The sequence below is a fragment of the Thalassophryne amazonica genome, chromosome 8 (genome assembly GCF_902500255.1).
Source record: "Thalassophryne amazonica chromosome 8, fThaAma1.1, whole genome shotgun sequence".
NCBI lineage: Eukaryota > Metazoa > Chordata > Actinopteri > Batrachoidiformes > Batrachoididae > Thalassophryne > Thalassophryne amazonica.
This window is the reverse complement of record NC_047110.1, coordinates 20,847,515-20,871,367: the sequence shown is the minus strand read 5'-3', so window position 1 is coordinate 20,871,367 and position 23,853 is coordinate 20,847,515. Positions and strand designations below refer to the sequence as shown.

Here is a 23,853-nt window from a genome sequence, read left to right as displayed (position 1 = left end):
TCGTCGCATGCACAAACACCGGGATCGTGCATGCCTGCCCATCGGCGTGATGTTTCGTGGTGCGCTCATACGAGCTGTTCCAACGGGAGTTGCCCTGAAGTGTACATATTCGCAAGCGATGGATTAATCCTTGTGTATGCGCATGTATGGTGGGTCCATAACATCACACAGCACAAATCTGGCAGGACAAGTCAAAGATTGGCTAATTTTGGCCAAACTGTTACCGTCCAGTATCAATGGGATCCTCCCTTCTATTATATCAAATGAACATAGTGGTTTTATCAAAGGAAGGCATTCCTTTTTTAATAATATACTGTTTCAATATACTGTTCTCCAAACATCATAGTAATCTCCCTGAGGCGGTAATTTCATTGGATGCAGAAAAAAGGATTTCTTAGAGTGGAATGGGAGTACCTTTTCACAGTCCTGAAGAAACTTGGTTTTGGCCACAGATTTATTTCTTGGATTTGTCTCTTGTACACTTCCTCTAACTTCTGTCTGTACTAATATTGTAAAAGCTGACTATTTTAATCTGTCACGTGGTACGCTGCTCCCTTTACTTTTTGCTTTAGTAATAAAGCCACTATCAGTAATGCTGCTTTTACACATAACGACGACAAGTCACGAATGCCACGAAGTATACATTCGTGGCCGCTGATCACGAATGTGATGATTTGGTGCAGAAGCGTCAGGTGCCCCCAAGAACTGTTAGGACCTGTTAAGACGCGTTAGGATTAATGGCATGTGTCACTGGAGAATTATTACGAGCCATTACACACGGTCAAGAATGTTGTCCCACGCTGTTGTGCGCAGCAGCGCAACGTTATGTTCTGTCACAATCTGTCAGGAATGTTGTGAATTTGGTGAACTGTCTCCACACACAACACATATTCTACCGTCAGCTGATGACTTCACACCGCTCCAGATTGCTCGTCAACTCCCAGATGAATCCACAGCAGAAAAAGAACTTCATCATTGCTTGTGTAGTTGGGCTCTATGCTATAGAGTTACGCAGAAAGGAGGAGGAGGAGGCAGAGAGAGCCAGACTGCAGGAAGCTCATGCTGTCATGCGCAGGACGACCAGAAGAATCTGGGTGCAAGACTGGCTCAGACAGAGGAGGAGACAGCACTTTGGTCACTCCACTTTCATCTCCAGGGAACTCCGTCTCACTAATGTTGATACCTTCAAGAACTACCTGAGGATACCTCCAGAGCTCTTTGATGAAATCTTGCAAAGGATACGCCCCTCTATTCAACGAAAGGACACTCACTGGAGATTATCTCTGCAAACTGGCCTGAAGCTATCTCTCACCTTGCGGCACCTGGCAACTGGAGACAGCTATGCCTCGCTGGCATATGCCTTCAGGTGCAGCAAGTCATCTATAAGCTTAATGGTTCCTGAGGTCTGCAAAGCTATCGTAGATGCCTACAAGGATGACGTATTTGCTCTTCCAGTAACCCCAGATGAGTGGCGGGCCACAGCTGAAGAGTTTGAGCACAGATGGAACATGCCCCATGCAGTAGGTGCCATAGATGGCAAGCACATCGCCATCGCCAAACCTGTAAATTCTGGGTCAGAGTATAGGAACTACAAGGGCTTCTTCAGCATTCCACTCCTGGCCTTGGTGGATGCTCGATACCGCTTCATGTGGATCGAGATCGGTGGAGTGGGACATATATGTCAGATGCCCAAATATACAATGAGTCAGAGCTGGCAGATGTACTGGAAGACAACAGCATCGGACTTCCACCACCATGCCCTTTGCCAAATGATCCACAGGGCCGTGACATTCCTTACTTTATCCTAGGGGATGACGCCTTTGCCATGCGCCCCTACCTCATGAAGCCATACAGCAGACGAGGGATGCCTAGGGAAAACCTGATCTACAACTACCGGATTTCCCGTGGAAGACGTGTGGTGGAAAATGCCTTTGGCATCCTTGCGAAGCGCTTTCGCTGCTTCCTGGAACAGGATCCTGAGACCATCAGAGATATAACTGAGGCTGCAGTGGTGCTGCACAACTTGATGAGGATCAGGTATCCTGTGCTGCATCCTGCAGACGTTGACCACGAGGATGAGGAACACAATATCATCGAGGCGTCTTGGAGAGAGGAACTGGGAATGCGGGAAGTGCCCCCTACCTACTATTCGCCTGCAGGGGTAGTGGAGTGGCAGGACCGTATGGTGTGAGATATATGTGAATATGGACTGATGGCTCCATATGTACTAAAATGCATGTAAAATGTTCATGATGAAATATATGTATATGAATATGGACTGATGAATTGCTCTATATGACTGGTAGAAATAATACATACACACACACACACACATATAAATATATATATATATATATATATATATATATATATATATATATATATATATATATATATATATATATATATATATATATATATATATGTGTGTGTGTGTGTGTGTGTGTGTATGTATATATATGTATATATACACACACACACACACACACACACACACACACACACACACACACATATCATATATATATATATATATATATATATATATATATATATATATATATATATATATATATATATATATATATATATATATATATAGATGGATGTTTGAATTTGTTAAGATATTAAAGACCTCAGTTCGACCAACCTTGACCTTCAGGACCGTTTTGGGGATTTGGGATCTTAAATGTTTTTTGGAGTTGTACTAAAATTCATAGAACTGTAGTTACATACGTAACTCTCTTTCCATTTCATTCCTCCTGACTGCCAGAGGATTATATTCAGAACAAGTATTTTTTTAGGAACTTCATTTTATTTAATCAGTACTGTGTTTAAAAAGTAGGAAAACACCAATGTTTATAACCAAAGACTGTATTTGAACTACACCACACGAATTCACACACTTTTCAAAAACCTGTATGTAATTCTACAACTACTCATAGTAATAACGGTACTAACATACTGGTACCATAACATATGAGGTCTGTCCAAAAAGTATCGGACCTTTTTATTTTTTGCAAAAACCATATGGATTTGAATCACGTGTGATTGCATCAGCCAAGCTTGAATCTTCGTACGCATGTGTGAGTTTTTTCACGCCTCTCGGTTGCGTCATTCGCCTGGGAGCAGGCTTTGTGTGAGCAGTGGTCCACCCCTCTCGTCGGATTTTTATTGTGAATAAATGTCTGAACGATTTGGAGCTTTGCTGCATCAAATTTTTCGAGAAACTGTGAGAGACCTCCAGCTGGACACCATTCGGAAAATTTAGATGGCTTTCAGCGACGATTTTATGGGGATTACACAGATTAAGGAGTGCTCCAGCTGGTTTAAAGGCCGCCCACAGCGTCTGAGAGCGCGGCGCGCTCCGAGCGCCGATCGACAGGCTGAAACCCCGCTGAAACAACCAGATCATTTCCAACGTGAAGGTTTTGTTGATCCGGGACAACGTCTGACTTTCACAAAAAAGGCAGAAGGCGGGGACATCAGCACTTTTTCGGCACATTCTACTGTTACAGGAGTTTTTTTCATGGAAAGAGAAGCGGAGGATTGCGCACCGTGCCACTCATGGTGCGGGACAAAACCACCTCTGTGTTGGTCTCACAGGACGGCTTTCAGGTGGCTTTCTGACGGCTTCCGGTTGCTTTTCAGTCGTGTGAGTATCCGAGAAATTGTGCATGAGCTGGACATGCCCCAACATGTCCTGTGAGGCTTCATCACGGCGTTGCTTTGCGCCATGCGGCTCCGCCCGCAACGCGCGGAATTCTTCCGCACGTCTGTTTCAATGTGCCGAAAAAGTGCTGATGTCCACGTCTTCCGTAATTCCTGTACTAGTCAGATGACATACCAGATCAAGACAGCGTCCAGTTTGGAAATGAACGGCACGTTCCACTGTTACAGGAGTTTTTGTCATGGAAAGAGGAGCGGAGGATCATCCTTGTCCCAAATACATAAGCATACCAAACGGCAAATGTCAGCTCTCTCCGGTTTTGCTGTGATCAAAGCCACACACGCACACATACAGAGGCCACTGGGCTATTATAATGTACATAATGTGTGAACCCAAAATTCACCACAAAATTCCAACCAGGTTTATTCTTAATAAATTTCTATATTTTGTTCTTTCATTTCTCTTAATTTTCATGTCTTATCATCAGCATATCGTCTCAGTAACAGAACTATGAATCATTACCCATATTGTCAAAAACTCAGTCACATTTGTTTGTACCTGTACATATGTAAATAAATCTGTAATTTTAATCTGATTACATTTATTCAGCGAATCTGATTGGTTAATCGTGTGACAGAATCAGGCATATAATATCTGTGGAACGGAACAAAATATTAGACCGGTGGCAAAATTACTCGGCGCCCTGACCGGTGTTCTGACAAGATGTCATTACTGTTGAATGTCATTCCTGTACTTCGCATACGTGTGCAACTGGGCATGCGCAGTATTGTCTGATCATGGAACTTTCGAGGCTCACAATTCGTCAGAACACTGCCTGTGCACTCTGCTAGCTGTTAGCACTGTCAGCTCAGAGCGAGAGAAAGTCGCGTGCTGCTGCCGAAATGGGAGAATTTAAGCTACCGTACGAAAGTACTGATGTGGATTCTGATACAGAATTAATGTTTCACGTTTGATGGATTGTCACTGACCGCTGTTGGATGGCTCGCTGCTTCACGGTAAGCCTACCCTTGCCGACCGAATTACCTACAAAAAATAAACCATGCAAACGATAGGAACGACAGGAATAATCCCCTTGTGTCTGATGATGTGTCGGACATTCATGCTGTTATATACAGTCGAAAATGTCCGTTTTATCGGCTCTGCTAATGCATCACAGATAAAACTCCTTTTACTCCTTTTTAAGTAATATTTTCGACTGTATATCCCAGCATGAACGTCCGAGACATCATCAGACACAACAGGGGTTATTCCCTAAATATTACACCAGTTGTTTGTCTTGTGTCCAGTTGAAGACATATGTTTAACCAATCGTATCAAGAACTTATGACTTTCAGATCAAAGACTGATTAACAACTTGGTCATAACATAATCAAGTTCCTCCGGTATGCAGGCGGTGCCCCTTTCGAGGTATTTAATTATATTTCATATTGCTTTAACTTATATCTGCTAAAATATGCTGGGGATCATGGAATTAATTTATTTTAGGTGGGTGTGGGATAAACTTTAATTTAAAAAAAATTTAATTTGGGGTTGGTGTTTAATCAAATGTCTGCCTGGCACTTTATCTCTACAGCAAAAAAAAAAAAAAAAAAAAAATTACGTAGTGTACATGGTCAGTTTTCAATGATAACCATGCAGACAATAATGTACTTCACTGAAACATATTTCACAGCATTGTATTAAAACCGAAAACTCTGTCACTCAACGAAGATAAAAAAAAAAACTCCTACCTGTTTAAATCCAGGTGACTCTGCAGTTAAATAATACATTTGTTGCTGTCTGTGATTCCTACTTGTTAATATTTAAAAAATCCATAATTTCCCCATCAGCATCTAACTGAAAACAGTCTTAGTCTGTCACTGCTCCATGTCCTCTCTCTGTCCCACTGTCTCACTCTCAAAACAGCAAACAAATCTCCAGGCAGCAGACAAGATCCATCTGAATTTCTCTCAAAGTTCTGAACACGCACAAAGCTTAATGACGAACTATACGGATAAGAGCTGACAAGGAACTCATTTTGGTGGATGGAAAAATGACTTGCCGGAGAAAAACAAACACAAAATAGCTCCTTAACCGTGTGACTGTGGCAAAGCTAGCGACATCTTTCACAATAAGCGCCCTGGACAAACAGATGACGTCATCACAAGCCAGACACGGAAGAGGAGAAAAACATCATGAAATTTTATTTTGCTTTTTACAATATGCTGTGGGTCATGGAACTAACTTGTTTTAGGTGGGCATTCAATAAATTTAATTGTGCAATAATCATGCTGTTTAATCAGCATCTTGATATCTCGGCAAAGGAGAAGTGCCCACTAGCACAGATTCAGACAGACTGCGAACAATATTTGAAAGAATTAGGTCTTTTGTGTATATAGAAAATGTTTTAGATCTTTGAGTTCTTCTCGTAAAAAATGGGAGCAAAAACAAGGTGTTGTGTTTATATTTTTGTTCACTGTATATATATATATATATATATATATATATACAATGTCTGTTAGAAAAGTATCAGACCTTTTTATTTTTTCAAAACCTATATGGATTTGAATCACGTGCGATTACATCAGACAAGCGTGAACCCTCGTGGGCATGCGAGAGTTTTTTCACGCCTGTCGGTTACGTCATTCGCCTGTGGGCTGGCTTTGAATGAGGAGTGGTCCACCCCTCCCGTCGGAATCTCTTTGTCTGAGAACTTCCTGAGAGACTGACGCTTTGTTTGATCAAAATTTTTTCAAAAACTGTGAGGCACATCGAAGTGGACACCATTCGAGAAATTCAGCTGGTTTTCTGTGAAAATTTTAACGGCTGATGAGAGATTATGGACTGTTGCTGTTGCTTTAAGGACTGCCCACGGAGTGGGACATCGCGACACGCCCTGAGCCGCCGCTGTCTGCCTGTTACGAGCTGAAAGCTTCCAAATTTAAGCCTCTGTTGACCCAGGACGTTGTGACAGAACAGAGAACTTTCAGAAGAGGTTGGGATCAGCAGTTTATCCGGACATTCCACTGTTAAAGGAGATTTTGTAATGAAAGAAAATGCGGACGGGTCCATGCGTCGGGACGCAGCCGGCGCCGCTCGCTGTCACAAGAAAAACACCTCTGTTGGAAGCCTTAAGGACAAGTTGGAACATGTCCAGCTGTTAAACAATTTATCAGATACTCATTCAACTGAAAGCCATCAAAAGCCGCCTGGTTTTTACAAATGGTTATCAACACGGAGGTGTTTTTCCTGTGCCGCTGCACCGCGGGAGGGGTAGACGGGAAGGGTAGACCACTCCTCACTCAAAGCCAGCCCACAGGCGAATGACGTAACCGACAGGCATGAAAAAACTCACGCATGCGCACGAGGGTTCAAGGTTGTCTGATGTAATCGCATGTGATTCAAATCCATATAGTTTTTGAAAAAATCAAAAGGTACGTTAGTTTTATCACAGACCTCGTATATATATATATATATATATATATATATATATATATATATATATATATATATATATATATATATATATATATACACATACACACACACACTCAACAAAAATATAAACGCAACACTTTTGGTTTTGCTCCCATTTTGTATGAGATGAACTCAAAGATCTAAAACTTTTTCACATACACAATATCACCATTTCCCTCAAATATTGTTCACAAACCAGTCTAAATCTGTGATAGTGAGTACTTCTCCTTTGCTGAGATAATCCATCCTACCTCACAGGTGTGCCATATCAAGATGCTGATTAGACACCATGATTAGTGCACAGGTGTGCCTTAGACTGCCCACAATAAAAGGCCACTCTGAAAGGTGCAATTTTATCACACAGCACAATGCCACAGATGTCGCAAGATTTGAGGGAGCATGCAATTGGCATGCTGACAGCAGGAATGTCAACCAGAGCTGTTGCTCGTGTATTGAATATCCATTTCTCTACCATAAGCTATCTCCAAAGGCGTTTCAGAGAATTTGGCAGTATATCCAACCAGCCTCACAACCGCAGACCACGTGTAACCACACCAGCCCAGGACCTCCACATCCAGCATGTTCACCTCCAAGATCGTCTGAGACCAGCCACTCGGACAGCTGCTGAAACAATCGGTTTGCATAACCAAAGAATTTCTGCACAAACTGTCAGAAACCGTCTCAGGGAAGCTCATCTGCATGCTCGTCGTCCTGATCGGGGTCTCGACCTGACTCCAGTTCGTCATCGTAACCGACTTGAGTGGGCAAATGCTCACATTCGCTGGCGTTTGGCACGTTGGAGAGGTGTTCTCTTCACGGATGAATCCCGGTTCACACTGTTCAGGGCAGATGGCAGACAGCGCGTGTGGGTCGTGTGGGTGAGCGGTTTTCTGATGTCAATGTTGTGGATCGAGTGGCCCATGGTGGCGGTGGGGTTATGGTATGGGCAGGCGTCTGTTATGGACGAAGAACACAGGTGCATTTTATTGATGGCATTTTGAATGCACAGAGATACCATGATGAGATCCTGAGGCCCATTGTTGTGCCATACATCCAAGAACATCACCTCATGTTGCAGCAGGATAATGCACGGCCCCATGTTGCAAGGATCTGTATACAATTCTTGGAAGCTGAAAATGTCCCAGTTCTTGCATGGCCGGCATACTCACCGGACATGTCACCCATTGAGCATGTTTGGGATGCTCTGGACCGGCGTATATGACAGCGTGTACAAGTTCCTGCCAATATCCAGCAACTTCGCACAGCCATTGAAGAGGAGTGGACCAACATTCCACAGGCCACAATTGACAACCTGATCAACTCTATGTGAAGGAGATGTGTTGCACTGCATGAGGCAAATGGTGGTCACACCAGATACTGACTGGTATCCCCCCCCAATAAAACAAAACTGCACCTTTCAGAGTGGCCTTATAAACACAACATATATATAAACACAACACTTTGTTTTTGCAGAAGCGGTGAGAAGGACGCTGTGTCTCTTGGTCAGTTTAGACCAATATCTTTGTTAAATGTTGAGGGCAAGATCTTCTTCACGGTGCTTGCAAAGAGACTAATCCAATTTCTGCTGGCTAATAGCCTCATCAATACCAGAATCCAGAAAGTGGGTATTCCTGGTTTCCCAGGTTGCCTTGAGCACGTGTCTATGATCTGGAATAGGATCACGCAAGGAAAGAATGCTAAGAAGGAGCTCCATGTGATATGGTTGGACTTGGCCAACGCCTATGGTTCTGTCCCACATAGAATGATTCGGTTCGCTTTGGATTTCTTCCATGTCCCAGGGAAATTGCAGCAGGCAGTTGAAAAGTACTTCGGGAAATTCAAGTTCCGGTTTACGACGGAGGAGTTTACTACTAAGCTCATGCGAATGGAGAAAGGTGTCGCAATGGGATGTGCGGTATCACCTGTTTTGTTCATTTTGGTGATGGAGGTGATTATAAGAAGCTGTGGTGGTGGTGAGTACCAGCTAAAGGCCTTTATGGATGACCTGACAGTTTTAGAAGTGGAGGAATGGAGAGCCAAGTTGGTGGAGCGGTTACAAGAGTTGGTGACATCATCAAGCATGGTGTTTAAAGCTAAGAAGAGTAGGTATCTTACGCTACGGGCTGGGAAAGTTGTTGACAAAGTTTTCATGGTTGAAGGTGAACGAATTCCATCAGTGAAAGAAAAGGGCGTGAGGAGCCTAGGTCGTTGGTACTCCTTTCCAATCACAGACCGACATCGAGGAGTTGTAGTCCAGCAGCAAGCTGAAGATGGACTGAGAGCAACTGCAAAGATGAAGCTACCTGGGAAGTTTAAGGTCTGGATGGTTCAGTTTGGGCTACTACCAAGGTTGATGTGGCCGTTGACAGTTTATGAAGTGGCGCTGACGAGAGTTGAGAGTATTGAAGGGAAGATCAGCAAGATGGTACAAAAGTGGCTAGGAGTTCCTAAGATGCTGAAGAATGTAGCATTCTACAGTCGGTCAACGAAGCTCCAGTTTCCCTATCATCAGTGGTGGAAGAATATAAAGTTGCGAAGGTTAGACTACAGTCAATGCTAAATGATTCCAATGACCAAGTGATAAGTAAAAATCCACCAGCCCTGCAAGTTGGATGGAAGTGGAATGTTGGTGGTATGGTGAAAGAAGTTGAGGCCGTAGCACATCAACGTGAATTTGTTGGAGTGGTGCGTGAAAAGGGAGCTTGCCTTGGCGTAGTAAGAAGCCACCGATTTTGGTCGGAAGCCGGAGATGGGGAACGAAGAAAGATCAGGGAGCATTTGGTAGAGGCAGAAAGGGTTTCGAGGGCAGCACAGCAGGGTCAGCAAGGTCGATGGATGACGTGGGATGTAGAGGAGAGAAAGGTGACTTGGAAGGACATTTGGGGAAGAAGTTTTGGGAGTCTGAAGCGGCTACTCCAGATGACGTATGATGTATTTCCAACACCAGCGAACCTGAGAAGATGGGGTACTGGCAAGAGCGTGAACTGTCATCTGTGTGGAAAGTATGCTACTCTTCACCATATCTTGTCAGCGTGTCATGCTGCTCTAAGCAGAGGATGGTATACATTTAGGCACAACTTAGTTCTGAAGGTGGCTGTGAAGGCAGTAAACGAGGCGTTTGTCCCAGTGAAGAAGAGCCAAGCAGTTAAGTTTGTGACAGCCGGTGAACAGGTGAGAGGTCGAAAGCAGAAGAGGACAGGCACTGGTCCAAAAAGAAAGTGGACCGTGTTAGAAGACAAGACTTTGCCAGTAGAGGTGGTGGTGTCTGATTTGCGGCCTGATGTTACGCTGATTGACAGGGAGGAAAGAAGGGTAATACTTGGAGAACTGACAGTCCCATGGGAGGAGGGTATTGATGGAGCACAACAAAGGAAGCTCAACCGCTATGAAGATTTGAGGGTGGAGATAGGGGAGCGAGGCTGGAAGGTGGAGGTCATTCCTTTTGAGGTGGGATGCCGGGGTTTCCCCGCAGCATTGGTGGGTCGATTCCTGAGGGCAGCTGGCGTTGATGGATGTCGTATGGTGGTGAAGGAAATGGGAGAAAGAGCAGAAGAAGGTAGCGCCTGGATTTTTCCAGACAGCTTCACACAAACATATGTTTTGCATACAGTGCAATGAAATGGATAGTTTGCTGTGGAAACCAATTTAATAAATGTTCTGAAAAACCATGAAATCCAGGATCACACCAACGTGTCAATTATTTAATCCATCAAAAAAGGTGATCGATGCTCAAAAACAGGCCACGTCTCCAGGTTTCCAGCCTGCTCCGTGCACACCTTTCTTATCATGTCAGCTGACAGATAAGACCCAGACTAATGAGAGACAACAGCGAACTGAAGCAGACATGGACTTAAATCATTGCCATTAAATGTGTGGTTTGTTGTGACAGGCCAGGTAGGAGTATGTGCCGGATTTCACTGCATTCACCACAGTACGGAACCACCTTGAATCTTGAATAGCAACCACTGAGGCAGACAGCTGATCTATCTTTACCTCTAGAAAGTAACCATCTACTGCAGCCAGGTGAAATCTGGGGGTTCCCTTGGCCTTCTCCAACTGCTGGGGTCCTCAACACTGAAGTATCTATGTTCTCGATCATGCCCAGAGAAACACGCCACATGGCCAAAATGTCACAGCTGATGATCCATCACAATGCAAGTGATACTCATCTCCCTCGGTAACTGTTCACTTGACATGAACTCATTCCTGCAGTACCCAAGGATCTTCCAAAGAGTCCTCATACCAGCAACATCTAGCCGTCACCTTAGGTCACTGGTTAGTGTCTAAGTCTCACAACCATACAGTTAGACAGGAAGCACCAGGTCCCAAAAGACTTGGACCTTCATTATCCTGCAAACATACTGACATTGCCACATACCTCCGTCCAGTATCCTTTGGACTCCATAAGCTCTTCTTCGGCATCTCTCCATCTCAAAGCCAGAAGACTCAGAAATAAGTGAATGTGTCAATAGGTTTGACACAAGTTCAATGAGTCAGGGAAGTCACTGAAAGCATCTCAGTCTTGAACCATGACTCACTTAGATTCTCAAGTGCTGCAATCCAGGTATCCATTTAATTCTACAAGGATCCAGTATTATCCCTGAACACAAGGTCAGTAAAACTTTCCTAGCCAACATACAATAGGTACCAAACCCACTGCTTTCCACAACAGTGCACAACACCCAGTCCATGCAAGCACTGAAACAGTGTGGAGAAACCAGAACACATCCTTGATGAATGCCAGTACTAACTAGGAAAAAGACAGTGATTAAGGACACCCCTCCTCACGGCACTCACAGTCCCTATATATAGGCTGGCTATGGTGTCCAGTAACTTCTTGGTACTTTCACAAATTCTCCAGATGGAGCCTGGTCAACCAAATCAAATACTTTGTGAAAATGAAAACAGGCTGCAACGAAGTGTTCCTAATTGCAGAACAGAAAACCAAAAACCTGGTCTAACATCCAATGCAGAGTTGTTATGCTACTTACATGTTCAAATGGCCTCACATGTGTCTACACTCTGCACACTAGGGATGGTACTATCATGAAACTGAATTGAAAATAAAAATGAACAAGAAATAAAGTTAAAAATTCCAGGTAAAACACAAAAGTTTGGTTTGTACATCATTTTTGCGTTGGTTTTCTTCCTTCCAAGTTGACTGACACACTTGAACAATATGAGACTAGGCATGCCAGGGACTGTCTAGATATTGGATGGATGAATGGAGGGCATTTCTTTTTCATATGGGTCTGGAAATGAAAACATATACAGCTGGTACTATATCAATAAGGCATATAACAACCCTTGCTTTGACACAAAAGCACATTAAAACACACACACTCCAAATTTAAAAGAAAAATCCCTTCATGTCTGTACAGTGTACAAAGCTCACAGCAGTGTCAGTTTGAATCATGGCGAACAGTTTTTATCTTACTATTAAAAATGCTGCAGACAAAGAGCACTTATGTTTGCAGGCATCTTTCTTCACCAGAAAACATCTTACTTCTGTGTTCATCTTCTGAATAGCAATGCAACAAATTCTGGTGTAGTTTAGTCTTCAGAGCAATGAGACTTGATTACAGGTTATACCCAAACCCTACCTATAATTACATGACAAGCTATAACACCTTTGCACACTGTGCCCTGCTTTGCGCTCAGATTTCTTGATGCAAAAATGACAACGTTGAATTGGACATGCTACAACTGCATTTGCACTGAGTGCTTTGGACGGTACACCGCAGACCGGCAAGATACACAGTATTTTCTGGAATGTAAGTTGCACTGGAGTATAAGTTGCACCTGTCAAAAAGTGTGCCATGAAGAAGAAAAAACATATATAAGTTGCTCTGGTGTATTTGTTTCTGCACGTGGAACACACTTTTTAACACAGCATTTCCATGTAGGTAATAATAAATTTTAAAAATATGCAAGATGGACAGTGCAATGGGCAACATATTGGATGTTACTTGATGTCACTAACCAATAGAAAACATAAGATGGACATGGACTACTGACCCTCAAGGGTGGAAACAATACAATAAAAACATGAGTCTATTTAATTTTTTTAAATCAGTGCTTTAGGATTTTTGGATTTTGTTGGCGTGTACTTTTATTGCAGAAATGTATTTTGTTTTGTGTGCTGATTCCTGGGAAAGCCCTACATAAATAGTTATAATTATTATTATCCATTATTATCACTTTACTGAGGCGTTGCTAGGCCGGTATCGTAGATTTATGTCGATGCTACCTGGCTATACCCGACCGCTGTGCATAAACAAATTACGTCATAGCGCAGAGCCCAAGAACTGTCTGCAGAGGAAAACATAAAAAGGCGAGAAGTGTGTGTGTTGGTCCCAATATGGATATTCCGGATGATTTTCTCATGGACAGTACGACAATGAACAGCAGCCAAAGCAGCCAGCTTGATGAGGACGCACTGCCGAATTCGGAGAGCAGCGTGCGCCAGCCGATACAGCAAAAGTTAACGTGAGCCAACTTTTTATGTACGCGTTACATGTTGTGTATCTCAGTAAAGTGATAATAATGCAAATAACATGCATTTGTCATGCGGTATGCATTTTCTGAGTCCCTCCATCCATGCCGTTGCCAGCAATGACAGATATTCGCCCTCGTTAATATCTGTCATTTTGGGCGACTGGGCATATGGACGTCGGGCCTCTGAAAATGCATACCGCCCTCCAAAAGCATGTTATTGTATTATTATTATATTATTATCCTACTAAACGTGAGGGATTTGCGGCATTGGAGCTGAGGCCCTCCAGTCAGGTGGAGATGCTGTTCTCCTGGCACTGCAAACCATTTTTGTCTCAATCTAGGAGACAAGTATCATCCCTACAGATTAGAAGAAAGGGCTTGATGTTCCAGTCTGGACAGGAAATGTGACCGTATGGATTGTAACAACTACAGAGGTATCACACTGCTCTCTGTGCCAGGGAAGGTGCTTGCAAGGATTATTCTTAATAGGATTATGTGGCCCCTTTCTCTGGACCGGTTGCCAGCCTGCGTGGTTGCCATGCAAGACCCAACGGACTTCAGTGAATGCACAGCACCAGTGCATTCTCCCAGACTTGACTTGACTTGATTATTATCGTTCTCATTATTATTATTATCATTATTATTATTATTATTATTATTATTATTATTAACGAACATGTGATTTTTTTTTTGGTTATATAGGTTTCAAGAACTGTCAAGCTTAAAAATAAAACAAAAACTGATAGTCCATAAAATAGGATATTGTTCACTGCTGAAATCAAGAATCAAAATGGTGCCTGAAACAGAACAATCAGTGAGAAAACTATGATCAACGCTGTACTTTCTCACGGGTTTTCTTTGCAGCCTCACAGATTTTCTGACAGAAGAAAGCTCCAGTGACGGATGAGGTGAAATACCCCAGGATGAAGCAACAACTTCAAGGTGAGAAAGGGTCAGAAAAAAGAACTTCCATCAAATAGTTGTATTTTGTTTGGATATATATGCATGGAACATTCTGCAGGAAGAGAAAAGCTAAGCTGGGCGATAAAAGGCCTCAGTTAGAACTAAGCCGGTTATGTGGTATAAGATCAGAAGTTCACCCCAGTCTGACAGAAATGTTAGTCATTTGTACACACGAGGATTTCTTTTCCGATCCATGACCGACCCCACAGTAAGAGAAGACAAACTGCAAAACCATTCCAAAAGTGTCTGTGCTCACTAAACAGCAACAAAACTAAAAATGGGGGCATTTAATGTCATGAAAAGGTCTTTGATTATTTCTTCATATTTCATGTTCTGGATGCAGTTTGTGGATTTCTTTGTAAACAAGGGTCAGCAGCAGCGCTGTCCCACTGGCTGAACGGTCCCACGTCACAACTTTGTTTATCATCTCACCATGTTTACAGTGTGTCATTAGGATGACTGCTGTGAGGCATTCATCTCATTTAGCTGATGGAGGCTTTCATCAGCATCTTGGCTCATTTTACAGCCTGAGCCTCGCTTCACTTCAAAGACCAACTGCTGCAACGAATCTTAAAATCCTGCTGATTTTCAATTCAATGCACCACACAGATCAGAAATGGATCAGGATTTGATGGGGTATAAGCAGTGTTGCCACAGTTACTTTGAAAAAGTAATCCAATTACTGATTACTGATTACTCCTTGAAAAAGTATCTTAGTTACTTTACTGATTACTCAATTGTAAAAGTGACTAAGTTAGATTACTAGTTACTTTTTTAGTTACTTTTCCCAGCTGCCGACAACAACCCTCTGACACCTCAACATGACAATGATACCTGTTTTGCCAAAACTCACTTTATAGTCACCCTTTCTTGACTTCAATGAAAATAAATACTTGTTTTATAAAAAGTAAAATAAAGACGTCTTTCTTGACCTCATATTTAACTGTAGACAGCACTGTAACAATAAAACTTGCAATTTTGAACCTACATTGTTAATAAATGTAACTATTAAATTCTTTCTCACATTTTTATAACAGTTAAATTCTCTCTAAACATTTTAGTTGTCGAAATTATTATTTTAAGTAGTATTAGTAGTTGTAGTAAAAAAAAGGCTTCAAAAGTGGACCTTTAATCTAGGGGTGTTGTGAGGGGGGGCACATCCCTGCCCCACACCCCCATTCCATCTGGATTTGCCCCTGCTTTGGCGTTTGAGCACAAAGAATGGATAACATTTATTTATGCAGAAAACATGACCAGATTTACAGGTAAGAAAGTTTTATTGCGTTTTCACATCATGTGGTCCTCAGAAAGAGAGTTTAGGTGCATTTGAGTGGAAAATAGTGTTAGTTGTTGACGCGTCGCAGAGGATCAGCTGTTTTTAACGAGACGATATGGAGCGGCTCAGCTCAGAATTCTAAATAAAGGAGGGGAAAAAGTATAAAAATGTCTTTGTAAAGCTCAGTGCAGGTGTGCTGATCACCGCGCTTTAAGAGGTGAGGACGAGTCGAGCAGCTGCAAAAAACCACAGATGATAAGCTCACAGCTCGCTTAAAGTGGGCAGTTCAGTCGAACCCTGACCTCCTGCCCACGGACCAAGTTTAATGCTGCTATCGACCCACAATGAAAAATAATAGTAACGCACAGTGACATGGAGAAGTAACTTTAATCTGATTACTGATTTGGAAAGATTAACGCGTTAGATTACTCGTTACTAAAAAAAGTGGTCAGATTAGAGTAACGCGTTACTAAGTAACACGTTACTGGCATCACTGGGTATAAGTAATGATCAGGATCCCCCCCCCACACACACACAAGTGGCAACAGAGTACACAACTTTTCCCAGTCAGGACTTGGCCCCTTAGTGCCTAATTATGGACATCTGTGTGAAAAAGCAGGCTCATGTTTGAGTCCGTGTGTGTGTGTGTGTGTGTGCGTGTGTGACAGTGCACGTTACTCACATTAAAGGTTTTTCCAAACGGCTTCCCAGTGAGCCAACTATCTCGCCCAGCGTGCAGAAGGCCTGGCCCAGGAAGTCCTACACACACACACACACACACACACACACACACACACACACACACACACACACACACACACACACACACACACACACACACACACACACAAAAGCCCACAAACAGAACAGCAGAGTGATGAGCTGCAGGTTGAAATATCCAACTAGATGTTGTTGACATGTGATGCGAGCGATACAACAAACATGTATTAGAGCGAAAGAAAAAAACCCCTCACATATGTCAGGAGAAGTACACAGTGTAACACTTCTGCAGCTTCTCACAGAGGAAGAATTTGAGTGATTTTGTCAGCTTTTTGTCACTGTAAAATGACTGCTATACAACAAAACATAATCTGAAAACATTACACTCCAGGGGCCTCGTGTACAAAGACTTGCATGGATTTCCTACTGAAACTTGCTGTACGCCAAAACCCAGAAATGCGTAAGCACAAAAATATTCAGATGTATCAAAGTGTGCGTAGGCATGGATCCACGCACGTTCCATTTGTACATCCCACTGAAATGGACTGCATTTATATAGCGCTTTTCCATCTGCTTCAGACGCTCAAAGCGCTTTACAATTATGCCTCACATTCACCCCAGTGTCAGGGGTGAATGTGGCGAACAAGGCGCTCACTCCACACCGGGAGCAATAGGGGATTAAAGACCTTGTCCAAGGGCCCTTAGTGATTTTCCAGTCAGGCTGGGATTTGAACCAAGGATCTTCTAGTTTCAAGCCCAACACCTTAACCACTAGACCAACACCGCCCCCAATAAAATGTGCTGTAACTTTGCAATATAACAGAAATGTACTTATAGATTTAAGCAAAGTAACTCCTTTAAAATAGAAATTATGTATTTGAACCTTTTCATGCTTTTAAGAAGCTATAAACTGATTTGACACCAGATATTAAATGTTTTTGAACTAGTTTCAACTGAAAATTGAACATTTTTTGCATTTAAGCTGTAATAAATAAATAAAACAAAACCAATGAAGTTATCATTCTGGATGCTGAGAAAATATGCCGGCTGTGTTAATAACTTATAGTTTGAAGGACTATGCAGAAAAATGCAAATAAAAATTCCTATACAGCTTTAATTTTTCCTTTTAAATAAATGATCTCATTATCTTATTTTATTGGCTATACAGCACTTTAAATGGCAGAATACTACATTTATTTCACATTGGGTTACATTTTCATCAGTGCTCAGAATATAATTCAGACAAGTTTTTCTAGAGCAAATTTTCACAAAGTTATTTATGATGAACCACACGGATGATCTGGTGTTTGCAGGATTTATGGAACTCTTTCATCACGTGCACCTGACTGATTCAGTCACATTAAAAACAGACTGAATGTAGGATTTGAGCGGGGAACCAAACTCCTTCCTGGCCACACCCTACTTAAATATGCAATTTCATGTAAATAGGCCCTTTGAGCAGGGATTGACAATGACGTCACATCAGACAACATGAACACAGAAAAAAAATTATACTATAGACAACTGGAAATTCTGTGATTTATTTGTTGTGCTGTCAAACAGATTAATCACAAAACTGGAAAAATGTTCGTGGAAGCTACGGAGCGTGTGTGTGAGGCCAACAGCTGTGAGTTTAAAAAGGTGAGGGGCACCTCCGCTGACTCTGTGAAATCACAACTTACACACGTGTTTATTGACAAATACTGAACACAGGAAGCCTGTTAAGAAGCTCTGCAGTTCACCATCAAGTCAAAATAATAAAAAAGACAATAATACTAATAATAATAAAACATATTTGAATGTGCACATGCCCAAATGCGGCCGCGCTGGTTTACGTTCGGATGAACACACTATTTACACAGCAAGCAGCCAGCCATCGTGCACCGTGCCAGCCACCAACCAGCCTGATGTGCATTTGTGCATCAAATACGCTATGAACATGTGTGCAGTCAATAGCTCTGATTACATTGAAACCGGTGTCGCAGACCAAATGGTCCGCCCCTAAAAATCGGTCTGCCTTTTACATCAGGGCATCCGTCATTTTGGACCACAGCAGCACGTCTGAGACGGAGTCTCTTCACCCAAAGCAATCAAATGGATTAATGGGATTATTAACCATCAGATGATGAAGTTAAAACTTCTTAAATTATCCTAAAGTCAGTTTTAAGCAGAAACTCTGCAAAATTCCATTACGACTGAGTTCATCCGGGTTACTTGCCACTCAGTAACCACAGCAGTGAAGCTTCACATGCAAGAAGTTAACCACTGTCTGCACTGAAAGCAGGGAAACTAGCTGCTGAGACCAAAAATTGCTGGTTTGGGTATGTCTATATTGGCAGTTCTTATTAACTCATAAATGGTGTGTTTGCATTAAAAATTATGACTTGCTTATTTCCTCAGTAATTGTAAATTAAATGGACCTAATGCAATCTAGCTTTCATATGTGATAATGGTGTTAGTGTCCAAAATCCAATACATAAGCCAAACCATTACAGATATTTGTTGTAAAATGTTTGTAAATGACAAACACGGACAAACTAACTATAGAGACCATAATTGTTTTGGTTTTTGTTTTGGTTTACCAGGCTATAAAAATATTTATTTAATCTCTAAATTTGGCCATTATACAACCCCAATTCCAATGAAGTTGGGATGTTGTGTAAAATGTAAATAAAAACAGAATACAATGATTTGCAAATCCCCTTCAACCTGTATTCAATTGAATACACCACAAAGACAAGATATTTAATGTTCAAACTGATGAACTTTATTTTTTATGTGCAAATATTTGCTCATTTTGAAAGGGATGCCTGCAACACGTTTCAAATAAGTTGGGACAGTGGTATGTTTACCACTGTGTTACATCACCTCTCCTTCTAACAACACTCAATAAGCGTTTGGGAACTGAGGACACTAATTGTTGGATCTTTGTAGCTGGAATTCTTTCCCATTCTTGCTTGATGTACGACTTCAGTTGTTCAACAGTCCGGGGTCTCTGTTGTCGTATTTTGCGTTTCATAATGCACCACACATTTTCAATGGGCGACAGGTCTGGACTGCAGACAGGCCAGTCTAGTACCTGCACTCTTTTACTACGATGCCACACTGTTGTAACACGTGCGGGAACATGGCTTGGCATTGTCTTGCTGAAATAAGTAAGTGTTGCTTGGATGGCAGCATGTGTTGCTCCAAAAGCTGGATGTACCTTTCAAAATTGTTGGTGCTATCACAGATGTGTAAGTTGCCCATGCCATGGGCACTAAAACACCCCCATACCATCACAGATGCTGGCTTTTGAACTTTACGCTGGTAACAGTCTGGATGGTCTTTTTCCTCTTTTGTCCGGAGGACACGACGTCCATGATTTTCAAAAACAATTTGAAATGTGGACTCATCAGACCACAGCACACTTTTCCACTTTGCATCTGTCCATTTCAAATGAGCTCAAGCCCAGAGAAGGCGGCGGCATTTCTGGATGTTGTTGATGTATGGCTTTCACTTTGCATGGTAGAGTTTTAACTTGCACTTGTAGATTTAGCGATGAACTGTGTTAACTGACAATGGTTTTCTGAAGTGTTCCTGAGCCCACGCGATAAGATCCTTCACACAATGATGGTTTTTTAATGCAGTGCCGCCTGAGGGATCAAAGGTCACGGGCATTCAATGTTGGCTTTCGGCCTTGCTGCTTACATATAGAAAGTTCTCCAGATTCTCTGAATTTTCTGATTATATTATGGACTGTAGATGATAGAATCCCTAAATTCCTTGCAATTGAATTGAGAAACATTGTTCTTAAACTGTTGAACTATTTTTTCAAGCAGTTGTTCACAAAGTGGTGATCCTCGCCCCATCTTTGCTTGTGAATGGCTGAGCCTTTTGGGGATGCTCCTGTTATACCCAATCATGACACAAACCTGTTTCTAATTAGGTGTTCTTTAAGCATTCATCATCTTTCCCAGTGTTTTGTTGTGCCATCCCAACTTTTATGAAACGTGTTGCAGGCATCCATTTCAAAATGAGCAAATATTTGCACAAAAACAATAAAGTTCATCAGTTTGAATCTTAAATATCTTGTCTTTGTGGTGTATTCAATTGAATATAGGTTGAAGAGGATTTGCAAATCATTGTATTCTGTTTTTATTTACATTTTACACAACGTCCCAACTTCACTGGAATTGGGGTTGTAATATGGGCTTCTACGTGAATGTGCTAACTTTTGAAGCCAGCTTCAAGGCTTCCATTCGGTAGTTTAAAGTTCGCATAATGCCTCTGGTGTCCCCCTGCACTTCCCAGAATGCACAGTGGTGCCAGCAGAGTTCCAGCGTATCATAGCGCATGTAAACAATGGCTGACGAGGATGTGGAGGGCGTTGATCCAGTGAGTTCACGGGCGATTATGATGATGACAAGTTCTCCCAAATTGAGAGGGTGATCTAGAGGAGGTGTAGCACCTGTGATGAACTTCTGCTGTGCCCCAATGTTGTCTTGTTGTCCATACGTTACGACGTTTGTTTACATTGTGCCCTGAACCTGAACTCGGCTGAAGCTGATCTCTCGCGTGAGTCACGTACCGTGACACGGCGGGATTCATAACTGCGAAACACATAATGTGGCTTCATTTTGGGCATCTGATGCTTACTGCTTAGAAGTGACTCGATTTTGGGGCCAGCCTCAAGTGGGCACTCAGGGAATTGTAAGTGTGGCACTTCTGCATTGTCTTCATTTTGCAGCACCGGAGGTTGGGTGGGGGGGGGCTTGGTTGAGCCTGGCGTGATGCTGTGTTATCATGAGGTGGCGACACACAACCGACTGTGTGCTTCTTAATTTGATCAGATCTATTTGAAACAAATACGTCATTCCAAATCATGAAAATGACTCCAAAGTAAAAAAGGATTACTGTGCAACACAACACTAAATCTAAGTATTTTGTAGCTTGACACCAAACGGTGTGTCTGGTGATGACTGTAGGCCACAATAAGAGAGGAGGGCAGCAGAAAGAGCAAGACAGAGAGGGAGACGCTAAAAATTCTGCCTACAGCGTGAAGGATTGCTCACGCAGTGATTCTGGGGCCATGCTCACCCGATTGTGGGTATGCGTGTGTGTGTGTGTGTGTGTGAGTTAGCGTGCACATGTCCATGTGACTGAGTAAAAGCACTTGACAGATGAGCCGTGTCGAGTCTAGCGGGCAGAAGGCTGCTCCAAAAACTTTGCCGGTGCTGAGCAAAATTCTCTCTTCGCTGATGTCTCAAAACAAAAACAGATGACACAAACGCTGCAACTTATAAGGCGCAATAAGGTGCGTGCTACTAGCTAGCAGCAGAGCGTAGCGCGTGCAAGGCCTCAGGAAAGCTCCCCACGCTAACAGGCTCAGCGGTGGCATAAAAAGGAGATTTTCAAGGAAGAAAACAATATAAAAGCTGTAATGTTCAGGTGAAGCAAAGAGTTTAGTCAAGAGCCCCAAAGATTGTGAAAAAGGTTCTCAAGTTAAACAGCAGATGAAAATGTCAAAACAGTCTGTTCTTCCACAGCAGAAAGTCACATTTGCTGTTGTGACAGAAGAAAATATTACAACCACAAATCTGAAAAAGGTGGAACGACATATAAAATGCAAATTAAAAAATACCTGCAGTGATCATTACATGTACTTTGACTTCTATGTAGGATTACAGCAAAACTACTGGACATATTTTGACAAAATGTGCACTACAGATAGATATTAGGCCATGGAAGACTCCATTAAATTTCGGAGGTGATTCAGATCCGGATCATGGATCAAGATTTCACTTAATTTCAATTTCACTTTATTTTCATTTATATAGCACCAAATCACAACAGAGTTGCCTCAAGGCGCTTCACACAAGTAAGGTCTAACCTTACCAACCCCCAGAGCAGCAGCGGTAAGGAAAAACTCCCTCTGAGGAAGAAACCTCAAGCAGACCAGACTCATAGAGGTGACCCTCTGCTTTATATAGACTTTTAAGGATTACGTCAAAACTACTTCACGGATTCTCACCAAATTTTCAAAACAGATAGATATATTAGGCCATGGAAGACTACACTGAATTTTGGAGGTGATCTGGATCTGGATTGTGGATCAGGATTTCAGGATCTCACAGAGGAACAGAGGGTTCATACTTGTATTGTCCACTGTATAAGAGGGATTCAAAATCCGGTGGTGTGTGCTTTTATTGGTTTTTTTTATACGTCTATCTCCTTGTTCATTTTAGGCATTTTTCCACACCTTTTTCTAGGACACTGATGGTAGCGCAGTGGTAAAGTTTCTGACTGGCAATCAGAGCTTTTGTAAATTGCAAGCTTGAATTCCGTGGGTGGCATATTTTTTTTTTTCCACAGCAGCTGCGTCATGTGGTTACACATGCTCCAGCTGTTCGTACTGTGTTCCCGCTGCAACGGCTTCGTGCACGTAAAGTTCACAACTGCCGGACCTCATTTCCCTCGCGACGTCGGCTCAGCGTTTTTGTGGTTCACTCATATGCGCTGTTTCGCCGTGATTCACCCTGATTTGTACTTATTCGTACTATGTGTGAAGGGGCCCTTAAGGATTATGTCAAAACTACTTCACGGATACGACATCACAATGTAAAAATCAAGATCAGGAAGACACTATTTTGTTTCAGCTTGAGAATTAAATGTCAGCTTGCAGCATCTTGTTCAGTGGGACCATTCTGATCAGTATGCAATTATTGCATTGCATTGTGGAATCCGGATCCAGGTAAAGTCTGGGTCATGATGTGAATCACATATCTTTTATTTTGAGTCCTTGTCAACCCTTGGCAGCCATCAGAAATCTCAGATTGCTCTTGCTTTTTTTTCTGGTTAACTTCATTTCATTTGTTAATGTACATCCATTCCTATATTTAGACCTGCAACACATTCCAAAAGAGTTGGGATGGGGGCAACTTATTCTCTGATTAAATTATAACATTTACTGTCGGGGGATGGACACATTTCCAAGTCACTGAATGTGTCTTGGACTTCATTTACATCAATTGTTAAGATATAAAACCAGTATGGTACTGTATGGAAAAGCTATAGTTAGTTCTAGACTTTTATGGTTGTGGTTGGAGAAACTGGGCATTGTGCAATGTTTGATAAAGTGGTAGAGTGGAGAATTTTCTTAGAAAGAACTAACTAAGAACTAAGAATTTACATATTTACATATTTAATTGCACTTTCATTGTGCTTGCACTTTTGTAAATGAAGTGCAGGTGTTTTGTTTTGTCTTTGG

The 23,853-nt window shown here is 42.1% G+C and overlaps 1 protein-coding gene across 1 annotated transcript in view; it reads right to left on the bottom strand.

Annotated features, from left to right (window-relative positions):
- The window catches only part of LOC117515333 (copine-8-like), a 414,918-nt gene that overhangs the window by 126,554 nt on the left and 264,511 nt on the right, over positions 1 to 23,853 (bottom strand). Inside the window, exon 6 of the mRNA XM_034175840.1 lies at positions 16,567 to 16,643. Within this exon, the coding sequence (XP_034031731.1) occupies positions 16,567 to 16,643 (77 nt within the window). The remainder of the gene's footprint in view (positions 1 to 16,566; positions 16,644 to 23,853) is intronic.